The sequence below is a fragment of the Cuculus canorus genome, chromosome 1 (genome assembly GCF_017976375.1).
Source record: "Cuculus canorus isolate bCucCan1 chromosome 1, bCucCan1.pri, whole genome shotgun sequence".
Classification (NCBI taxonomy): Eukaryota; Metazoa; Chordata; class Aves; order Cuculiformes; family Cuculidae; genus Cuculus; species Cuculus canorus.
Window position 1 is genome coordinate 52,503,114 of NC_071401.1, and position 21,681 is coordinate 52,524,794.

The window sequence follows — 21,681 nt, forward strand, 5'->3', positions numbered from 1 at the left end:
CTGCTGTGACAGCCTCTTTGGTACCACATTGTTACAGCATGGAGTAGGGGGAAAAAAGGCACCTTCTGTTAATTCAAGAGATGTGTACCCTTTTATCATTGGTAGTATGTGTGATGAGGCTAAGGTGTAACGGATCACTGCTTAGCTAAGGAATCATGTCCTTTCCAGTTTGCCTCACAGCGTGTACAGCTTTACTAAGTTACTCCAAATACTTTATCTACTTCTGCTGTACTTAGAACCAAGAGACAATACAGCTAACAAAATTTCTACTAGCTGTTGTTTACTTCAGAGTGATTATAAAGAAGAACAATACGCGTGATAAAATCCAGTGCATCTTAAATCCACTATAATGTCAGAGTATTGATATTTGAAGTAAGAAAGTGCATTGCGAATTGTTACAAAAGGAGCCTGTAGAGACGTGCACAGGTGTGACACTCTGACACCCTGCTAGACAACATTCACACTTCTGTTAATTGCAGAAGCATAAAGATGAGTTCTAGCCAGCTTTTAATCTAAGGATCCAGTTTGTGTACAAAGAAGAGAGCAAAATTATATTATTTTTACAATATCTATTGACTTTCTATGTCTGAGAGTCATTTCTGTTACCTGGACAGACTGCCACAACTGAGGGAATAACTACCAGAAAAATAAAATCAAGAAGAGATAGGGCTATCAAGGAGAACAGTAGTGAGGGGCAAAATGTATTTAATAAAATATTAAGATTGAGTGACACTGAAATAGAACTACTAATTTCTAAAGAATTTCTTATAGGAAATAAAAAGAAAAAAAAGTAAAGATGTGGCTGAGTAAACTTGAAGATTTGTTCATTTATGTCTGTTCTGAGATGTTGTCAGAAAGGAAAAAAAACTGCAAAAAAAAGTAATAGAGAGCTACAAATATCAGCAGATTGTTCCAGACAAACTGTGAGGCTGAATAGTATTTCTGCTACTTTTGCATTGTTTAAATTTAAGAAGCAGACAGTTCACAAGCTCGAAGGCAGTAGCGATTCTTGGGCATTGTCATGCTAAAGATTTTGCTGAAAGCTACAGATCTCAAGGTGATAATCTTTTTAAAGAGTTCAGAATGTGGGCTTTAAAATACCCGTTCTGTAGGCAGATATACAGTAAAATGTGGATGTTTTACTCCTTTTCTAATGAAAACAAATTCTGTGTGCCTTATTCAATACAGTGGCAGTGATTTGATTATGAAAATAGATGCCTTACTGTCGTCTTTGCCTAAAACAGAGATAAGACAAGATGTTGAGTTACTCAAAGAACAGCACAGGTAAGTTCTCTCTGCCACAACAAGTCACTTAGATTATTTTCTATTTAAAGTCAGAACGTACGGATTACTGTGTAAGGTCTTCTGAATCACTGAATGCTTTAGGAAGCTTTCCAGTTTTAAAAGAAGTTAATTGTATGGTCGGATGAACAACCTGTTCATCTCCTCTACTGTAATGTATCATCACCTCTCTCTGAATAAATTACTTAGTAATACCTACTGATTTTCCAGCCTTATCCTTAACTGAAAAAAGAGTGATTACAATTGGTGTGAAGAGAAGTGGCAATCTGGAGTTAGAAAACTTGGAGTACATACATTTTAGTAAATGTTACAAGTAATTACTTAGATTAGAGCCAAAAGAAGCCCCCACTAATTTTCATTAGTGTAGAAAACCTTAGCACAGCTTTTTTTCTGTTTGTGGATCCCGAATACAATTGTCAGGGCTAATATACATCTATTTATGTTGTTTAATAGTTTGTGGTTTGCAGTCTCTTCTTGACTGTAACTCCCATGCTAAGTTTGACCCTAAAATGCCATTAGAATAGACTCTAAAATACAACTAGATGTTCAAATGGAAACTGATGGGACCCATTGGCACTTGATTCCTTAAATGAAAGCAGTCTGCTCAGTTTTTCTTAACAGGTTTACACTTCATGAGCTCATATTAATGTCACTAGTGTATTTACTTGTATGTTGGCTTCTTGTGTTTCTGATCCTGGGTTTAGAAAGTGAATATGCCACGAGTTTTGTCTTTTGTTATCATTGTTAGTGAATGAGACCTAAAATACTACATCTGTGTATCTGTGAATCCTGCTTTCTTTGTAATGGGATACTAACGGTAGCTGGTTTTAATTTAAGCTTAGCCAGGGCAATCTTTCTAGAGCAAAGACAGATACATTTTTAAAAGAACATGTGATAGCACGAGAACCATGATAAAAATAATTTTTTTTAACGCTATTTCCAAATCTTCACTTGTTTTTAAGGGTAAAGCTGCTCTCTTGTGCTATGCTGATGTGCTGGCCTTGTCCAGTAGTTGTTGAAAAGACATGGAGGAAAGTCGGTAGCCTGTTTGAAGCGGCTAACACCTTTTCCAAAGTTATATTAGTAATAAAGAGTACTCTGCTAATACTATATTGGAAGGAGTTTGATTCACTAATGGTACTTAGATTTCTAGGTGTATTTTTTGTGGAGAACAAATTCAGATAGACCATTTTGTGTAATTACAGCACATGGTTTATTTTTCTTCCAGAGGGCTTTACTAACATTTTCTTCCTCTTGATCCAGAGTACTTTAACTAGAGTCCTCTCAACTTAGCCTAATCTATTTATCAAAATAAACTATTTTTTGGAATGTATAATGCTAACCCATCCTATCAAGTTTCACACTTCTCAGTTGCCATTTCCTCCACTGTTGTAAAATTGTGCTCCCACCAGCACTTGTTGAATCTGATGTTTTTAGGTATCAGTAAAGGAAACTGTAGATCAATGACAGAAAGGCCATTTGAAAAATTTTTGCTCTGCATTTCCCTTCTATTTTATTGATTTTTGTAATAGAGCACGTATCAAATGCATAACCAGTGCAGAATTAGGTAGGTTAATGCTAAATTTTAATGGCTGTTCATGCTTAGACTTTCTAGTGATATCACAGGCAGTGATAATGATTAGTGCTTGAAATGAGGGAAACATCTTCACAAATTTAGTAAAATCTAAAGTGGCTCTGATATTACAAATTTGTGCCTAAAAATATTTATTTCCACAAATTCAGTTTAAGAGTTTTCGTGTCACTTTTTCTTTTTAACAGCGTAGTGAAAGTCAGTCCCCAACAGAATGAGCCATTCTATGATGTTATTGCTATTGTGGATCCATTGACAAGAGAAGCACAGAAGATGGCGCATTTATTGATTGTAAGATGGTGGTAATTTCTTTTAATTTGATATTTTTTCTTATTTCCATATACAGGATAGTAAAGGGGCAAACAAAATTTAGGGGTTTTTTTTAAATATATATTTGGTTATTCAAATTCTTATTAAAAAGTTGGAGATGATCTAATTTGTCATTGTAAGTACCTTATTTGCAATTAAAATTCAGATGCCCAAGAACCAGTTCTCTGAAAAGTGAGTTCATAAATGCTCTTTATAGTCAATAGAAGGAAGGAGGGGATTGTCTGTATAATATAGAGGGAAAGGTTCTTTCATCTCAGGATATTAAGAGGTGTATGCTTCCTTACATTAAACCAAATCACCTTAGTTTTCCAAGGTACCTAAATGAGGTGGTCTAAATCTGACCTGTAATATCATCATAAGAAGATTGGATTATAAACCTTTCAGCTCTTGGAAAGGTATTTCTCAATTGATTAATGCTACCTGCTATATCTAGAAGTCTTCCATTGCACATAGCTATTGATTGTCTAAAGAGAGACTGTCTTAAAATTATCTTCTTTTTTCCCTGCGGTGTATCACTACTCTGCCTCAGGTTTCTTTAGCGTTTTCCCATAAAAATGTAAATTTTGTCTTCTCTTTATGGTCCGTTACAATTCTGAAGCCTGTAACTTGATTTTTGCCGTGCCTTCTTTTATCTTTTTCTCTGGAGTAATTATGAGAGTTTCATAAATTTTTACATTGCTTTTCCCCTCCCATTTTCATACCTTTATGCCTTTTGTGTTAAATGTTGAGAAATTCAGTCACTCCTCATACATAATAGTTGAGCAAAGTAAAACATTTAAAAATTTGGGGAAAATTCTGTACTTCAAGACTAGAAGCACTAGATTTTCTTATGTCACCGTTCGTAGTTAAAATGAAAGCTTGGTATTACTGAATGAAAGTATTTTCCTTTTGGAACTGAATGGAAACTCTCTCTGTTCAGCCAGAATATTATAAGTTGCATCAAGGACCTTGTAGCTCAGATCAGAGCCCCCATTCCTCCTAGTGCAACAGGCTGCCTAATGAGCTGCATCTTCCCTGACACATGCTGAGGCAAATGACTCCCATGGTGTACCAGGCTGTTCAGCCATCGCAGATCCTACTTGATTCATAGCAGCTATAGTCTTATTCAGGAAGCCAACCTTTAGGAGAGTGAAATGAAATGCTGTTGAAATTCAACAAATCAGAAATATTTTGATGTGGATGAAACTTGCTTTCATTTTTTTTAATTACTTTTTAATTAAAAATAAAATAACGTGATTTTTTGTAGAAAATATATATAGTTATATATTATAGAAAACTGCCTCCTCCTGATGTAGAGACAAAATGTGCATACATATACAGCAAAATTTAAATTTCCTAACTGGATGCCTTTCTGATTATTTTGCTGTATGTCTGTGACTTAAATTCTGTAAAATTTAAGCACCAAGATCTTCTACTTCTACTTACTTCTACTTACTCCTTCTACTTACTCCTTCTACTTACTCCTTCTACTTACTCCTTCTACTTACTCCTTCTACTTACTCCTTCTACTTACTCCTTCTACTTACTCCTTCTACTTACTCCTTCTACTTACTCCTTCTTCTACTTCTACTTACTCCTTCTTCTACTTCTACTTACTCCTTCTTCTACTTCTACTTACTCCTTCTTCTACTTCTACTTACTCCTTCTTCTACTTCTACTTACAGGGCCTGGTTTTTAACAACATAATTGAATTAGTGTCCAGTATATTCAAATGGTAACTATTCATGGTGTGAAGTTTTGTGTAGTAACTACCACAGTGAAGCACATGATTCTTGCCCCAGTCCATGTTGAATGTGTCCATATTTATGATTTCTTTTTTACTCTGGTGAAAACATGCTATTATATTCCTTTGTGTCACTTAATAGCCACTTCGAAGAAATATTTTGGTAGGTTTTTTTTAAATAGAAAGTTATTCATATTAAATATTATAATATTAAATTGAGAAGATGTAAACAGGTATGGCTAAACAGTAGTCATAACTTTACTGTTTAGTCTGAGGAAGTGGCAATTTAAGGACAGAGGCAAGGTACGAGTCAGGTCATGAATAAAAACAAAGCTAAGACTTTTATCTGTTTTTAAACTATACTGGATTGTATCATGCTTCTTTATATCCTTTCCAGAGAGAGGCAAGTAGAACTTTCCATGTAACCTATGTTTTCCCTTTTCCAAATAGTCTTGTTGTAGACTTCGTCATCAAATATTTCCAGACAAGGCAACAGTCACTGTTAAAGCAGATGCTTAAATACTAGCCGTAACTCGACCAGGACTGGACCGTATCAGTTCTCAGCAGAATGTATGGAGCAGCTAACTAGTCCTAAAGTTACGAAGGTGGTCCATAAGCTGGTATGAAAAAAAAGTAGAAATTCCTTCTTCTGAGGACAAAATCGAAGAGTTGAGTGTTTTTCTCATGGTGTACCAAAACGAGATTAAAAAAACCCACGTAGTACCACTGAACAAACATGTCTCCTAATGTGACCAATTTACTCCAACAACACATATCTCTTAGGATTATTGACTTTATTTTCTTGTTCTAGTAACTGTCAGAGAACTCAAAAATGTGAAGAGAAAAATTTATTCTTTTCTTTTTTCCTGTCAGTTACCTTTTGCGTTTTTTTATTTGTTCATTCTGTCTTCAAGGAGAAACTTATTCCATCACTAAAGTGAGGAGGAATTTCTGAAGGAGCCTCTTTTGATAATGTACTCTGATTTCCTTCACAACACAGGTCATAGGACTTCTTTTTTTTATCAGTTGGCATTTGAAGTAGAAATCTTTTTTTTTTTTAATACTAATTTAAATATTATCAAGTGGTTGAATACAGATCACAGCTCCTACTGAGCTTTTCCAGTGGATAATTAACCCCGCTGTTTAACTCAGACTTGGAATTGCAGGTTTTTATTTATCTCCATGCTGTAAAGCATTCAGCTTATCATCATTTTGCCAGTTCTGTTGAAGGTTCTATTATAAGAGTTTGTTTTCAGTGTACATGCTTTGTACTATGGTGATGTTCACACACAATTCCAAGTGGTTGGTTGAAGAATCATGTTTTTGTTTGAGTTGTGGTAGCTTACAGTAAGTGTTTTGCAAAATAAAACTTACTCTTAAATAATTTCCAGGCCCAGTAAACTGAAATAATTCAGCCCTCTTAAGCCCTAAATAACAGAACCGAATTCAGCATTTGAGAAGTTGCATTGTTGGAAAACACAGAGATAACGCATTCTGGTCTTATTTATAACTTCCCATTTGAATTCCGTTGAAATGTGAACTAAGAATGGCATCATTCTTTTGGCTACAACATTGTACTAAATGTCATGGTCAGCTGATGAATTGGGGTGATGCCTCAGTCTTTTTCAAGATCATTTTATTCTGCACACAGCAACCTATCAGTGGAAGTTGCTGAACTATCATTCTTACTAATGGGATGAGGTTTTTGTTTTGTCTGAAGGTAAAATCTCATACAGGTTTAAATCATTATGGATGCAATATCTTTATTTGAGAAATTGTTTTCTTTAATGTTGAAAATTCTGGTATGCTTTAGTAGATGAGACCAGCTAGCAATTGCTACAAGTGCTTTTTATTCTGAATGATAGATAGTTAGATATGAATTCTGAATGATAGATAGATACTTGAGTCCCTTTGACCTCTGTTTTGATTTTGGTGGTCTTCACCCCATGTCATGTAATACTTTCCCTTCTTATGTTTTCAGTGCTATTTACTTTCTCACTTCCTGCTTCATCACTTGTTGTCACCCTTATGCCATTCCCTAGTCTTATTTTTTGCTCAGTAGTCTTTCAGTGACAGTATTTGGTTGACACAAAGGGTGAGAATGGGGAACCAGGAGCAGAACAGGTCCCTAGCTATGTAAAGGTTTTTTTGAGCTATGTAAAGTTGTAGCACTGTAGTAAAAAGTACGTGTAGCCATGGGTCAAACTGAGGAAAGAAAAAAATAATTATGATAAAAGAGATATTTAAGGATGACTGTTTTCTTGCTTTGTTCCAAATTTACTTGCCATTTTAGATTTTAGCCTTAGTGGTATCAGTATTTTAACTTTACTTTAATATTGTCTTTGTTTTTATAATAATACCCGTAAAGATAGACAAAGCTGCTTTGTGCTTTCAAATAAGCACTTTGCATCAGAAACCACTGATATGAAGGCAGCTTGATGGGGGGTTTTAAGAGTGCTTTAAAAAAATTAACTTCATTAACTTTAAACAAAATAGGTTGCTCACAAAAATAAGAAAAAAATACTGTCCTAATATTATGGTTCCTATGTAACAGCATCCAGAAAATGAATATTTTAAAAATGAACAGATGAAGAAACTGACAAAGAAGTAGGGATGATTTAATGTACTAGAATGTTTTGAAGTTTATTAAATAGTTCTATACATTATTAGTCTATTGCTGGCATTAAAAAATATTAAGTAATTAAGTATTAAAACAATTATCTGAGCTTTATTATAGCCAACAATTTACGGTATACCAAAATTTTAATATGAGTGAAAATAATTATTTTAAGATTGGTTGTTGAATAAAACGCAGGTGTTGTACTTAGAAACTTTAAAGTGCTTTAAAGTCTTCTAGAAAACATAATATAAGAAAGGTGATTATATAATTTACTTAAGCATTGGAACACGGGGATAGCTGCTTTTTAAAAAACTGCATCACTAGGGGAAAACATTAATGTTTTGTCTATCAAGAATATCATGTGCTAAATCATGCAGTTTTAGAAAAGGTCAGATCTTTATTTGGAATATCTGACAGCATCCTGTAATACGCAGATATATTTAGAACTTTAAAATGTTTGAGATTTCTACTGAAGCTTGAGAAATAACAGGATGTCACAAGGATAAATTTGGCCTATTTTCGAAGTCTGATCATTAGCAAGAACCGTTTTTTACACAGGTTTTTTTCTGTAGGTACTCAAAGACATTGTCAATCTGAAACTCAGGTTGTTTTTGAACTGCAGATCTAAACTATCAGAAGTGCCACTGAAAAGGTAAGTAGTTCATAGCTTTTCTTACAAATCTGGTATTGCTTGGTTTGGGAAAAAAAACAGCCTTAGCAGCCTATATTCCTTTAAAAAATAAGCATTGGTTTGTGTTTGTGGATTCTTTTTTTGCATCACTTATTTTCTTTAAATGTAAGTAGAATGTTACTGAAGCAGTTTGCGTTTGTCTAGATAAAAGTTCTCATTCTTAGGTGTCGAACATGGAATCTTGGCAAGCTGGTCTAGTCTGTTGGATGTACCTTTCCTAAAGAATCCTTAGAAAAGTCAATGGAGAGTCTTTCAGAGCTGCAGAGGGAGGTTGTCTGCCTAACTTGGTCACTTCTTACAGACCACTTACTGTATGAAGAATTTTACAGATTAAGTTCGCTGAAATTCATCTGAGTAAATGTACAGTCTGCGTTTGAGATCTCGTTGAAATTCGTTAAGGATGTTTTACCTTGAAAGTACTCGCCTTAAATGGAAGTTTCCTTGAACTATGTGTAAGGACCAGGGTTCACAAGTTTAGTCGTAGACATTTACACTGGAGTGAATTCCCCAGAGAGGATTCCTTTCCCTCTAAGAGAAAGGTTAATCACTGCCATCCCTTTCACTGTTATTGTACCTTTAATCTTATTATGAGAGAGAGTTGGTAGTCTGCATCTTGCAAGTGTTGGTGTTTGGTTCTTCTCCTGTGCTTGGGAAAGGCGAGAAGACAATTTCTGGCATCATTTAGAGAAGTTGTAGGTACCCCATTCCTGGAAGTGTTCAAAGCCATGTTGGATGGGGCTTTGAGAAACTGGATCTAGTGGAAGATGTCCCTTCTATGGCAAGGGCATTGGACTAGGTGATCTTTAGAGATCTCTTTTTACCCAAACCATTCCATGATTCTACGATCTATCCTGTGGAGAGGTTGTATTTTTCTTACAGCAATGGTTTCATATGAAATGCCTTCATATAATAGCACAAATGTTTTGTAGGAATTTTGTTCCTCCTAATGGGTGCAGGAGGAACTTATCATAGTAATTAAATTTTTTTCTCCTTACCACCCATGTTAAAACACGTGCTGCTTTCACTCTTTCCATCTCCAGGCTCTTCTTTCTCTGTTATGATGTTCCATATTTTGTTGAATGTCAGTACAGGAAGGAAGAAAATCTTCATAATATCATGTCACAAGTATTTTACCTGTGGGATAAGTGGCGTAAGCATTGGAGAGGAATAGAGAGACCTATTCATTCCTCTGCTCTCTGTTTTTGCTGCTGCTAGTGTCAGGAAAGTGTTTTTGCTGTTGCTAGTGTTCCCAAAGACTCTCTTCTTCAAGCAGAAGTTAGTCCTTCTGCTTAGTTTAGTGATACAGATTCTGAGAATTCAAGGCAATTCACAGTCAAGATGTTTAGATGCGCATTCACTCTTAGGTATTCACCTTCCCAGCCATTAAGAATATTGATGGCAGCTAAGCATTTCACAGCAGAGCATTATTAAATGCAAATATTAGTGTATGCATCATCTACCAGCTTGTCTGAGATGCTCTAGGTACTGTCTGATGGTATTCTGAAATAATAGGGAGCTACTCTGTCTCCAAACATCATTAATTTGGTAAACATTCACTATATTTTAGAGTACTTTAGAAGAGCTTTGTGCTTCAGTACATGTATTTTGTTTAGTAGTACTTCTTTTTTTCAACAGCTTCTATCGTTTTGTTCTGGAACCAGAATTAAATTATGGGATCAACAAGCACCTTCCTTCTGATCCTGTGGCAAAATTCCTAGAGCTACCAGAATCACCTCTTTTGACTCTAAACATGATCACTCCTGAAAGCTGGTTGGTTGAAGCAGTAAACAGTTCCTGTGATCTCGATAACATTCATTTACAGGATGTAAGTAAAAGTTTGTAAAAAAAATTGTACTTGTTGGTATTAAACTTGTGTTGGACCTCAAGATGGGAATGGAAGTTTTGTGGGATTTTTGTCTCTTGTTTTCCAGAACTGCTTTCTGTGGTAATTGATTATTTGGTGTTTACCATTTTTATTTTCAGCATCTTTCTTTACATTCTCCGATATTGTTTAAAAAAACCCAAGTCTCAAACAAAAAGAGTGAAAAGTAAAAAAACCAGAATGCAGAATACAACTAAGAGAAATTTATCTGCTATTGTTGAGTTCCATGATGTTTATGGAAATAGTCTTTCTTTTTTGCATAAAAATAAAGCATTTGAGGGATTCTGAGTACTAGTTTATTTTTCTTTATTTTGTAAATGTTTTTGGTAATAGTAAGTTCAACCTAGATAAATATTCAAATAAGCATGAATATATTTCTGTTCATTAATATATTTCAAAATGCATCTCACCTTTTTTTAGTTCACAATTTATTGAATTATATTTTTAATCCCTCAGCTCCAAAATCACTAAGCCTGTTTCAGTCACTAAACCTGTGAAAAATATTGAGAGTGTTTGGTCCATCGAAGCGGTGTATTTCGAAAATACAGGTTGAGATTTGCCTTACCAAAACTGAGATGCCACAGCTTCCCCAACAGTCAATGAGGAGAAGGTCCCTCTAAACAGCATTTCCTCCTCTTTACCTCAGTGCAAGGTCCTACACTTGGGTTGGGGCAATCAACGGTTTCATTACAGGATGGAGGATGATGTGATTGAGAGCAGGCCGGCAGAGAAGGACTTGGGGCTGCTGGTTTATGAGAAGCTCCACGTGAGCTGTCAATGTGCACTTGCAGCCCAGAAGGCCAACCGTATCCTGGGACGCATCAAAAGAAGCGTGGCCAGCAGGTTGAGGGAGGAGGTGATTATGCCCCTCTGTTCCTCTCTTGTGAGACCTCATCTGGAGTATTGTGTCCAGTTCTGGGATCCTCAGCGTAAGAAGGATCGGAAGCTGTTAGAATGGGTCCAGAAGAGGGCTACAAAGATGTTCAGAGGGTTGGAGCACCTCCCACGTGAGGACAGACTGAGAGAGTTGGACTTATTCAGCCTGGAGAAGAGAAAGCTCTGAGACCTTTTAGCCCCTTCCAGTAAATGAATGGGGCTACAAGAAAGCTGGAAAGGGACTTTCTACGAAGGCCTGTAGTGATAGGACTAGGGGCAATGGGTATAAACTGGAGAGGGGCAGAATTATTTTAGAAATAAGGAGGAATTTCTTACCAATGAGCATGGTGAGGCACTGGAACAGATTGCCCAGGGAAGCTGTGGCTGCCCCATCCCTGGAAGTGTTCAAGGCAAGGCTGGATGGGGCCTTGGACAGCCTGATCTAGTGGGACGTGTCCCTGCCCATGGCAGGGGAGTTGGAACTGGATGATCTTTAAGGTCCCTTTCAACCCAAACTACTCTACAATTCTGTGATTCTATGTTTCTATTTAAAAATTTAGTTCCTTCTGGGAGAGCCTTTATCTGTTTTTTGACAGTTGAATTTAGGTGAGGTAAATTGCGTGCGTTTGACATTGTAATATATTGCTTTTCCCATGTAGTTCAATGACATAAAAAGTTGATGAAATTGTTCCTTCCACAGATAAAAGGGACAGTTATAGCAGAATATGAACTAGAATATATATTGCTTGAAGGACATTGCTTTGATGTGACAACTGGACAACCTCCTCGAGGCTTACAGTTCACTCTGGGCACAAAGAAGACTCCTGTCATGGTTGATACTATTGTGATGGCCAACCTGGTAGGTATTGAGTGAGGAAATAGTCATTGCGATTGCACACTCTTCATGAGAATTCCTTATAAGCTTCTCATTCTTTAAATCTGTTTCTTAGACTGCTTACAAGCTTAGTAACACTAAAAGTAGCAGGAGGATCCCAGATTTGAGACCATCTATCAAAAAAGATATGTCTCTCTAATTGGCTGAGTTTTCCCCATCTCCTCTTCTGATCCAATGTACATTTGGATATAATCTAATTTTAAATCCTTTTCTGAAGTGCCTGAACTGGGAGTCTAATTGCCTTTAAGTAGGTGGTAGGAGGTATGTGTATTCAGATGGAGTCTCCACCAACAAATGTAAGATGTGAATCACATTCTGATTAAAATAACCATTTTCGTTACACAATCCAGGCAAAAGAACATTCCTAGTTTAGATACTGCAGTTAAGCGCTTATTGCCTCTGTGGGACAAATTCATACCTGAGAATTCCTCTGGACATCCAGAGTATTTGCTTTTCCTTTAATAGGCTGTATCTCTATATATAGAGTGGAATATATATAGAGAGAGTGGAAGATGTGATTTCTGAAGCAAAATATTTTTTTTCTGTTGGATGAGGTGATTTGGTAAGGAAAGATTAATTTTGATGCATAAGATCAGTTAGCTGTCTGCTGTTCTCTGTAAGTGTTATATCACAAGAAATAAAGCGCTTGATAAACTGTGAGTCTTTGATTTTTCCCTCAACAGCAGATGACGTTCCATGTGATGAAACTTCTAATGATTCATCACATTCCAAAACTTGCTTCATCCGGCTTTCACATAGTGAGAGCTGTATGCAGTGTTCCTAAATTGAGAAGGAGCTGTGTTGACTTGGAAAGTTGTTCCAGACATAACTCCCCAAAAAACCAAGTGTCGACAAAGCTTTTCAGTTTGATTAGTTTAATAACTTATTATTTACTGCGCACTTACTTTTCTAGGTGGAGATTTTGTATACAATTCAAATTCAGATAGAAACAATTGGAGCACTGGAAGTCGTTAATGTGGACATACAGAAAAGGTGATACTTGATTGTGTCACTCCCATATTACTTTCAGGGCTATTTTGATAATAGGTAATGGTTACTATTGACTTGTATTGACTACAGTATCAGACATTGGATAACTGATGCTTGTATGTGTACGTGGTTAATTCTGTAATGCCTATAGAACAAGTGACTGTCTTTCCTTTTTCTCTTAGGGATATTTTCAGCTGAAAGCAAATCCAGGTGCTTGGACACTGCGATTGCGTGAAGGAAGATCCAAAGAGATTTATCAGGTTTTTTCGTAAGTATTAGTCTACCTTGTGGAAACTAATCTGAAAGTGCAACATATTTTGAAAAGATCTGACAGTACTGAAGTAAAATGAGCAAACGTAACATGAAGAAAATAGAACAAGAAGCAAATGATGATTTAAAGTTTGTAAGAGATACCTTATTTACTGATAGTGTAAGTTGTTGTTTGATTGCACCATGCGTTCTTGAAGGTATTTGCATGTGTTAGCACATGGTAAACCTAAGCTGCTCAGCTAGACTTCATGCTAGCAAAATCTCTTGCTATACAGCTGCACAGCTACAGACATTTGTCCTGTCAGTTCCAAGCATGGCTAGCGTTATCATGCAACTGCTTGCACCAAATACTGAAGAAATGTCATTTATGGTTTTGTTGATTAATACTTTGGCATTCACGACATACTTAACATAAAATTTCAAGAATATCCACTGGAGCATTGGTAGTTCTCCAGCAGAGTCTTGATCTGGAAGAAGTGCCCTTAATTTTCCTCTCATAAATTTTTCAGCTCTGAGGCTACCTCTGAATGCAGTATTGATGCCCTCTGAATTGATTGGTAGCATCCTCTTCTCACAGGAGCATTATATTCTTTACAGCTCTAGGCTTTTTTCTTCAACTAATTCAGATTTTTTCATAGTCAACTAAGTCACCTAAGAGTCACTGTGGTTACACCTTCACTTTAGGATAATAGAAGCATCCTTCAATTCTGTACCCTGGCTGCATGTTGACTGCATGACATTTCACTCCCTTGGGAGTAACCCTTGTTCATGCATTGAATCATGTTGTGTTCCAGTAACTGAGTTTTAGTTGCCACCAGTGTCTTATAGATCTGTAATTTCCATATTCGATTTTGGGGAACCATCATTCCAACTATTCCTTGGAAGTATCATCTTTTTTCTCATGTTTTATGTAACAGCATAGATCTGTAGCACTTGAGAGCTTCCTCTTTAAGCTGTGGATCCGATCCCTTCTGGAGGAAAAGTATAGTTATATTTTATTTCAGCTTCAGTTCCATCTTCCCCCCTGTCACCTGTCCTGCCCTGTAATTCTGCAGGCCGAAACAGGTCTATTTCTCATAAAATATTTATTATTACTTGGAGTTCAGGAACACACAGTTCCATATGATATTTAGTCATTAGCTGCTATTAAATGATGAAAAAATTGATTAACATCTTTGGTGGTTTTAGTATTTAGTTAATGCATCAATTTCAGAGCAACAGGAAGAAATGCTAACGGTATATTAGATTCGTTCTATTTATTTGTAATTTTCAATTAATTTTTTTCCCAGAAGGCACTCATAATTTGCTGGAAAAGCAGAAAAACGTAGTTTTTATCCTAAGAAGTTGTACTAGCTGTAGCTGTGTAACTTGTCTAATTTAACATTCAGTTCTTAAGATATTATATTAAGTGATTTATGAAAGATTTGATGGTTAAAAGAATAATGAGCTGTAATTGAATTAAAAAGTGAAACAAAACCACTATACTTTCAAGGCTGGATCAAAGGAAGGCTAAATCATCTACTGTTCTTAAGGTTACTGATTTTCCGTAAGAACTAATACAAATGAGTTTGATTGTGCTTGACTAAGTTATGTAAAGTTAATATTTGATGAGGAATCTGAACAGTAACATTTATTTCGTTTAATTGTTACAAACTGTAGGCTTAGAGTACAAAAGCGAATGTGTGTTTGGGACGTTGTAGAGGATATTTGATATTACCTTTACTGATATCAGTATTAATAGTATCAAATTGCTATCAGAACTCAAACAACTGTTTGTCAGCGTGGCATTTTGCCAAGAGACATTGCAGGGTATTATCTGTCCTTGTATAGTAGTCATATCCTCTCCTGCTGAACTGAGAGATGACCTGTTTTCTTTGAGGCACAGGCTTATGCATTATAATGGAAGTTATAGGAGATATATAGGATTTTGAAGTTGCAGCATCTTCTACACCTCAATGCTTATTTGATTCTCTCATAGTAGCATCTAATACACATGCTAGTTATTTATTTTTACTTTATGTAAATACGCAGCTTTTGAAATAAGGGGTTTTTTTTCCCCTAAACACTGCTTCTAACAAGGATTATTATTTTGAAGCAGTCACACTTGTAGATCAATTTGTTATTAATAAATGGCTATGAATATTAGTAACACAAAAACCAGTGTACTCAGCCATAGTCTCAGAACAGTTTATTATTGAAACTTTGATTTTGTGATGTTGATAGGAAAACAGATAGGTACTGCAAGGTAAGACTGCAGAAAACTGTTTATATCTAAATATATATATATATATATATATATATATATATATATATATATATACACATTCCCACTGAATATGTCACTGTTTAAAAAGTCAGGTAGATATGATTTATTGCATTTTGATGGTATGCAGATTGCCTAACTGGAAGTTAGATCTTTTATAATTCAGACAAGAAGGTTTTGTTGGTTGTTTCCTTGTTTTGAGATTTTAAAGGGTCCCCGTTTGTTGAAATTGAATTATTTTTTTCTCCATACGAAAAATTATTTACACTGCTATTTATTTGTATTTATGTTAAAATTATGTAGGTGTTGTGAAACATTTTAAAGCTGTGAGGTAAATAGTCTGCTGAACACATTTGGTTTTGAACAATAATTATATAATAATAAAGTAGCCGTTAAATATTTTAAAGTGCTGTCAGTATGAAAGAGATGTTTGCATTTAAAAATGTAGTTGTGCCTGCTTTTAGTGAGTTTATAAACTAAGTTACACTAACAGCATTCAGTACGTTTTGGGCAAAACATAAAATCCTTATTTGTTCTGTTAAAGGAGAATATAAATCATTATCCCAGTTCTTCTGAACCCCAGGTCACATTCAGAACCTTACTCACTTGATTGCTCCTTTGAGATGTGCATCTGTTATATGAATAAAATTACCAGGTGCTGGATATCATATGCACAGAGGCAGATAAAGGATCATAGAATCACCAGGTTGGAAAGGACCCACTGGATCATTGAGTCCAACCGTTCCTAACACTCCCTTACACCATGTCCCTAAGCACTTCATCAACCAGTTCCTTAAACACCTCATAGAATCATCGAATAGTTTGGGTTGGAAGGGACCTTAAGATCATCCAGTTCCAAACCCCCTGCCATGGGCAGGGACACTTCCCACTAGATCAGGCTGCCCAAGGCCCCATCCAACCTGGCCTTGAACACCTCCAGGGATGGAGCAGCCACAACTTCCCTGGGCAACCTGTGCCAGTGCTTCACCACTCTCATTGTGAAGAATTTCCTTCTAATGTCTAGTCTAAATCTGCCCCTCTCCAGTTTATACCCGTTACCCCTCATCCTGTCACTACAAATCTTTGTAAACAGCCCCTCCCCAGCTTTCTTGTAGCCCCCGTTAGGTATTGGAAGGTCACTGTAAGGTCTCCTTGGAGTCTTCTCTGGGATGCACTCAGTTTCTTTCAGAAAGATACCTACCTAAAACCAAATGAATATCCTAGTCTGTAACTAGCAATTGGGCACATAGTTGGGTGACTAGGAGTTGAAATTAAGTACTCTGTCAAGAAAAGAAATGACCATAGTGTAATAGTAGGAAGTATACCAAGATGTGAACAGAAAACCAGATAAATTGGATCTTGAGACCAGAGTTAAGTGTCCAAGGTAACTAATGATGACTGTCACTATTTTCAGTACATTGTACTGGAAGAGAAATTCTTCACACTGAATGCTCTAAAAAATAAAGCAATTGGCACTTGGTATAGATGGAGCTGATGGTGAGGGATCCATGGAAGACGTTTAGGGAGACAAAGCAATGTTATTAAATTTACAGCCAAACTAAACACTTTGAGAATATTGTAAAGACTATGGGAAAACATCTTCATCAGTAGAGCTGCAGTGCTAGGTACAGAATTCCTAACATGGAGATTTTGGGTTAACTATAGAGAAAATTTTGCTTATGTAAAAGCTGAGGGCAAGCATGGGAATACTGTGTCAGCTGCTGCCGTGTTTGTTATCAGCCGTTTGTGTTTGAGTCTAGCTCTACTATTTCAGAGCTTTTTTTAGTGCCACGCTTTATTTAAAATGGAGATCTGTACCTTTTTATGTTGATTGCTGTACATCTCTATGCTAAAAAGTTCTTGGCTGGCTGTTCTTATATGAAATATTTTAAAAGTGTGAAAATGAAACTAAATAGGAGAGTAGAAAAGTGAAGACAAACCTCAGCTTTGTCTTGTGCCAGAATCGACCCTCTCTATGAAATTTAGTAATCATAGGCACTTTTTACAGAAATGTATTAAATAAAAAATATGTGCATTGCTATTTTTAGATAAGTAATATGAAACAGATTGAAATAAGATTTTTAAATTTCTCTTTTTTTAGGGAAAAAAAAAAGACTAAGGGGTAGCAGGTTGCTTTCTTAATCCAGTATTTTGTATGCGTAGCCTTAGGAAGAGGAAACCACATAATCAGCCACAGGAAAGAGGAAACTACATTAGCTTAAATCAGAATATTCCACGTTTTGTGGTAGTAACTACTTCTTGTGTCAAATGAAAGGAAGTATTTGAAGGATAAACACATGGGCTTTTGAGATATAAAAGCTGTAGAATTTGAGAAATATATTATGACACTGTATTGCAGAGTGACAGCAACATTTTTCATACTTATTTCTCAGTGGACTGCAGTACAGTTTCAAGATGCCCGAATGGCTCTGAACTGATGTTTACTAGGACAAATGTTCATGTGGTGCCTTTCACAGCCCTGTCTTTAGGGGTGCAGTTACCAAAGTCAAGCAGATAAAAGCCAGTCGTTCCTGTCTCGGCATGTTAATGAAGCTTTCCCTAGACTTTCTAAGGCAGATTTATTTTAAAAGTACATTTAATGCCGTCACACAAAAAAAATCTAAGATAGATTTTCCATATTTGAAAAATTAAAAGCTAGTTCAATAATTTAATGTAATATATGTTGTATAATACATTACGATGTATTCAGCTCTGGATTGTTACATTTCTTCACTGACTGATAAAATTTCCTGTACAAAAAAAAACAAATAAAAAGACCTCCAGAATTCAGAGCTACAACTCTGAGCAATGTCTAGTTATGAATAAACTTGTGAAGTTTCTGAAGGTAAGATATAATTAGTGTAAGTAAGTGGAGAAATTTTGTTTATATAAACATAAGCAATCCTAGACCTTATCCTCTAGTTAAACACAAGTAGTAGTGCTTCTTTTAATGAGCCAGTACACTTGCATGAGGTTTTTTTTCCTTCTCACAGCCACGAAGGAACAGATTCCATAGCTGACCAGGCAGATGTTACCGTGGTATTAAGCAACTTCAGAAGCAAGATTATCAAAGTCCAAGTAAGAGAGACCTTTTTGTCTGCACTGTTTCTATCTGTGAAATATTACTAATGTTTACATATCTTAGGTTATATTTAATTGGAAGATGTGTACTGGAATATATCATTTAGATATTGTGTAGTTAAATAAAGAAAGATGTGCAAATTAACGTAGTTAATTTGATTAAATCAGGTTATATTAATTGCCTGGGAGATTGTTAAATAGCTTTTAAAATAATCATAGAGTCATAGAATCATAGAATGGTTTGGGTTGGAAAGGACCTTGAAGATCATCTAGTTCCAATGCCCCTGCCATGGGCAAGGAAATCCCACCAGACCAGGCTGCCCAAGGCCCCATCCAACCTGGCCTTGAACACCGCCAGGGATGGGGCATCCACAGCTTCCCTGAGCAACCTATGCCAGTGCCTGACCACGCTCATAGTGAAGAAATTCCTTCTTATGTCTAGTCCGAAATACATCCGTGTGCTTACGTAGGTAGGATTTATCTAATCTAGCTTAAAGTGTTTTAAGAGTGTAGTCTGAGTGTCTTAAACTCGCTCTCTACTTAGTGAAATGAGAAAGACAGTCCAAAAGACTGCTCATCCCAGCTTGCCTATGTATTTAAACTGAGGGGATGACCACCTCTGGAGACATCCAGTTCTTTTCTGTGACTGAGAAGGGATTTTACATGAAGTCCAGATACTGGACTGGAAGTTAAAGTTAGATATGTGGAATTTTACCCTAGGTTACCAAATCTGTGTTAATGAAATTATGTAACTTTCATTCTTAAAGATATACCAAAAAGAGGTAATAGAACGTGAGTTATATTAAGCACAAAGAATCTCATATTGTTATACATTGTCCAACATTTTGTAAATAACCTTTTGTGTAGGTGTACTTGGTATATTGTATCCTAATTTTAGACATTGAGAAGGACAGAGAACAATGTAAACATAAGTATTTAAGAAATGTCTTAAACCATGTGTATGGGTCTCTTCTCCAGTCCTGTAAGTGAAAATTTCCAGATCCTGGAAGAAATGCATAAGATTCTGGAGTATGAGACTGCCCCTAAACTGCAGAGAAAGGGTAAAAGTGTACCATTTAAGTAAAAATTGGACAATTATTTTATGTGAACTGAAATAGGTGGTGTGTATTACGCTTATGATTAAGATATGTAAGCTCTATCATTCAGCTCAACTGTAGAATCACTTCAGGAATACCTGGGATGTGGCTTCAGAAGCGTTAGCTAAAAACCCCCATGATTTAGTATGAACAGAAATCTGCAAGCGTTAGCTTGTTAGTATAAACATGTGAAATTAATACAATTATAACCATATGTGTTCAAAAGGCATTCTAGAGGCTCTTTGGGTTTCAAAAACAATTGGAGTTTTTTTAATCCAAGAAATTAAGGTCAGCAAACAAAATTAATTTGGAGCCTTTACCAAACATCTGGGTGAGACAGCAGAAATTGCTTAAGTTGGATGGGAGAGCTTATGTTTCAGTGGCAGATTTGTCACTTTCTCCTATTTAAGGATTTATAAGAATCACAGTTTCCCTTCAGGTGAGTTCCATGCCTGTTATGACACTGTGCTCCCTTCTGCAAGCTACTAGCTGCAACACAGACTCATGAGGGGAGAAAATGAGATATGATTCTCCATACTTTTAGTTACTGTTTGCATGAAGAAGTACAGAGAGCTTGAACACACAGTTTGATTTATTAATTGTCATTTAATTTTTCATAATTGATTACTTTTCTTCTGGTTGCAGTAAGTTCTGTACATAGTTTATGAAATTTTTACTCTTAAGTTTAACACAGTTCAGTAAGTAATTTGAAGAAATAGAGATGAGTAAGCTCTAGGCCATAAGTGCAGCATAGTTAGGTCTCACAAGTGAAGTAAATATGGTCAACTAACTTCCCAAATCACAGAAATTCTTTTTTTTTTTAACAACTAGGTACAGAAAAAGCCTGATAAGATTAATGAAGAACTCCTTACTGATGGAAAAACAGGAAAAAAAGGAAATCGGGCATCAGTTAAAAGGTAACAAATGATTTGTTTATACTTTAACCATGCCAAGACAAGTTTGTTAGTACACTTAGCGTAATCTTTTCTTACTTGATAGTGGTACAAATATGTAAAAATGCTCTATGTCACCACAAAGAATTAATAATATAAATAATAGGGAGGAAATGATAAGCTATAATGTCTCCTTCAGCTCAATATTTATTTATTTCTGAATTCCTCCTTTCAATTCGTAGTTTCTGGTTATTTTCTCCATTGGCATTATTTTTATTGTGTTGTGGCAGGGAATTAATCTCAATATAAAAGTCTCAATCAGTAATGTGGAACTTGGATGTATCAAACTGAGCATCCAAAAGCAGACTATGATGCTGCTTGTTGGCTGCTGACATCATTTATGAAAGCTCAAGAAGTGGTTTTGTATTTGTCAATTAAATACCTTTTCCTTTAAAGCTTGTCTTTTATAAATAAATCCAACAAACATCTCAAGCATTACATTTGGGACTGATAACATGATAACATTTCGTATTTGCCATATACTATTGTAAAATTTTGTTTTCAATTGCTCATAATTATGTTGTATCTGGATGGTGTATTGGTCAAGCTGATTTTCTTTAAATTGGAATTCTAGTTTTATTGATAAGATACCAATTTTATTGATAAGATACGAATTCCAATTAAGTCATTATATAATTTTTGAAAATGGAATAAGTGCAAAAAAGGATGTTTCATCTTTGCTTTAAAGAATAGTTCTAGTTTTGTTTTTCTAGTAGACCAACATATCTGTGCTGTGGATCAGAACACGAGGTGGTGTCTTTTTTCGAGACATGTTAATTGTCCTTTCTAAAGCACTTTAATCAGGTGACCTTTGAGCTCTCTGAGCATTCTTTCCTTGTAACACTTCAGAGACCTTTTTCCCAAGAAATGTCTCGAGAAGACAATGTTTTTAAGTGTAAAAGTGAGAGTGCCAGCAAAAGTACATGCTGAATTCCCAGCAATTTGATGAGTCATTTGTTCTCAATATTTTCTTAAGGCCAAAGAAGAATGAGTTTGATCTTTGTGCTGGTTTTCACTGGAATTAGACTTAATTTTCTTCGTAGTAGCTAGTATGGGGTTGTGTTTTGGATTTTTGCTGGAAACAGTTTTGATAATACAGGGATGTTTTCATTACTAC

The 21,681-nt window shown here is 35.7% G+C and overlaps 1 protein-coding gene across 3 annotated transcripts in view; it reads left to right on the forward strand.

The window, feature by feature from the left end:
• The window catches only part of UGGT2 (UDP-glucose glycoprotein glucosyltransferase 2), a 98,760-nt gene that overhangs the window by 56,956 nt on the left and 20,123 nt on the right, over window positions 1-21,681 (forward strand). For all 3 annotated transcript variants that reach the window (XR_008448243.1, XM_054056684.1, XM_054056694.1), the window contains exons 24-31: window positions 1,189-1,284; window positions 3,082-3,184; window positions 8,139-8,218; window positions 9,893-10,082; window positions 11,716-11,874; window positions 13,083-13,168; window positions 18,427-18,511; window positions 20,443-20,528. Coding sequence is in view for 2 of the 3 variants with exons in the window: in XM_054056684.1 (XP_053912659.1) it covers window positions 1,189-1,284; window positions 3,082-3,184; window positions 8,139-8,218; window positions 9,893-10,082; window positions 11,716-11,874; window positions 13,083-13,168; window positions 18,427-18,511; window positions 20,443-20,528 (885 nt within the window). In the remaining variant the exon portion in view is untranslated. The remainder of the gene's footprint in view (window positions 1-1,188; window positions 1,285-3,081; window positions 3,185-8,138; window positions 8,219-9,892; window positions 10,083-11,715; window positions 11,875-13,082; window positions 13,169-18,426; window positions 18,512-20,442; window positions 20,529-21,681) is intronic.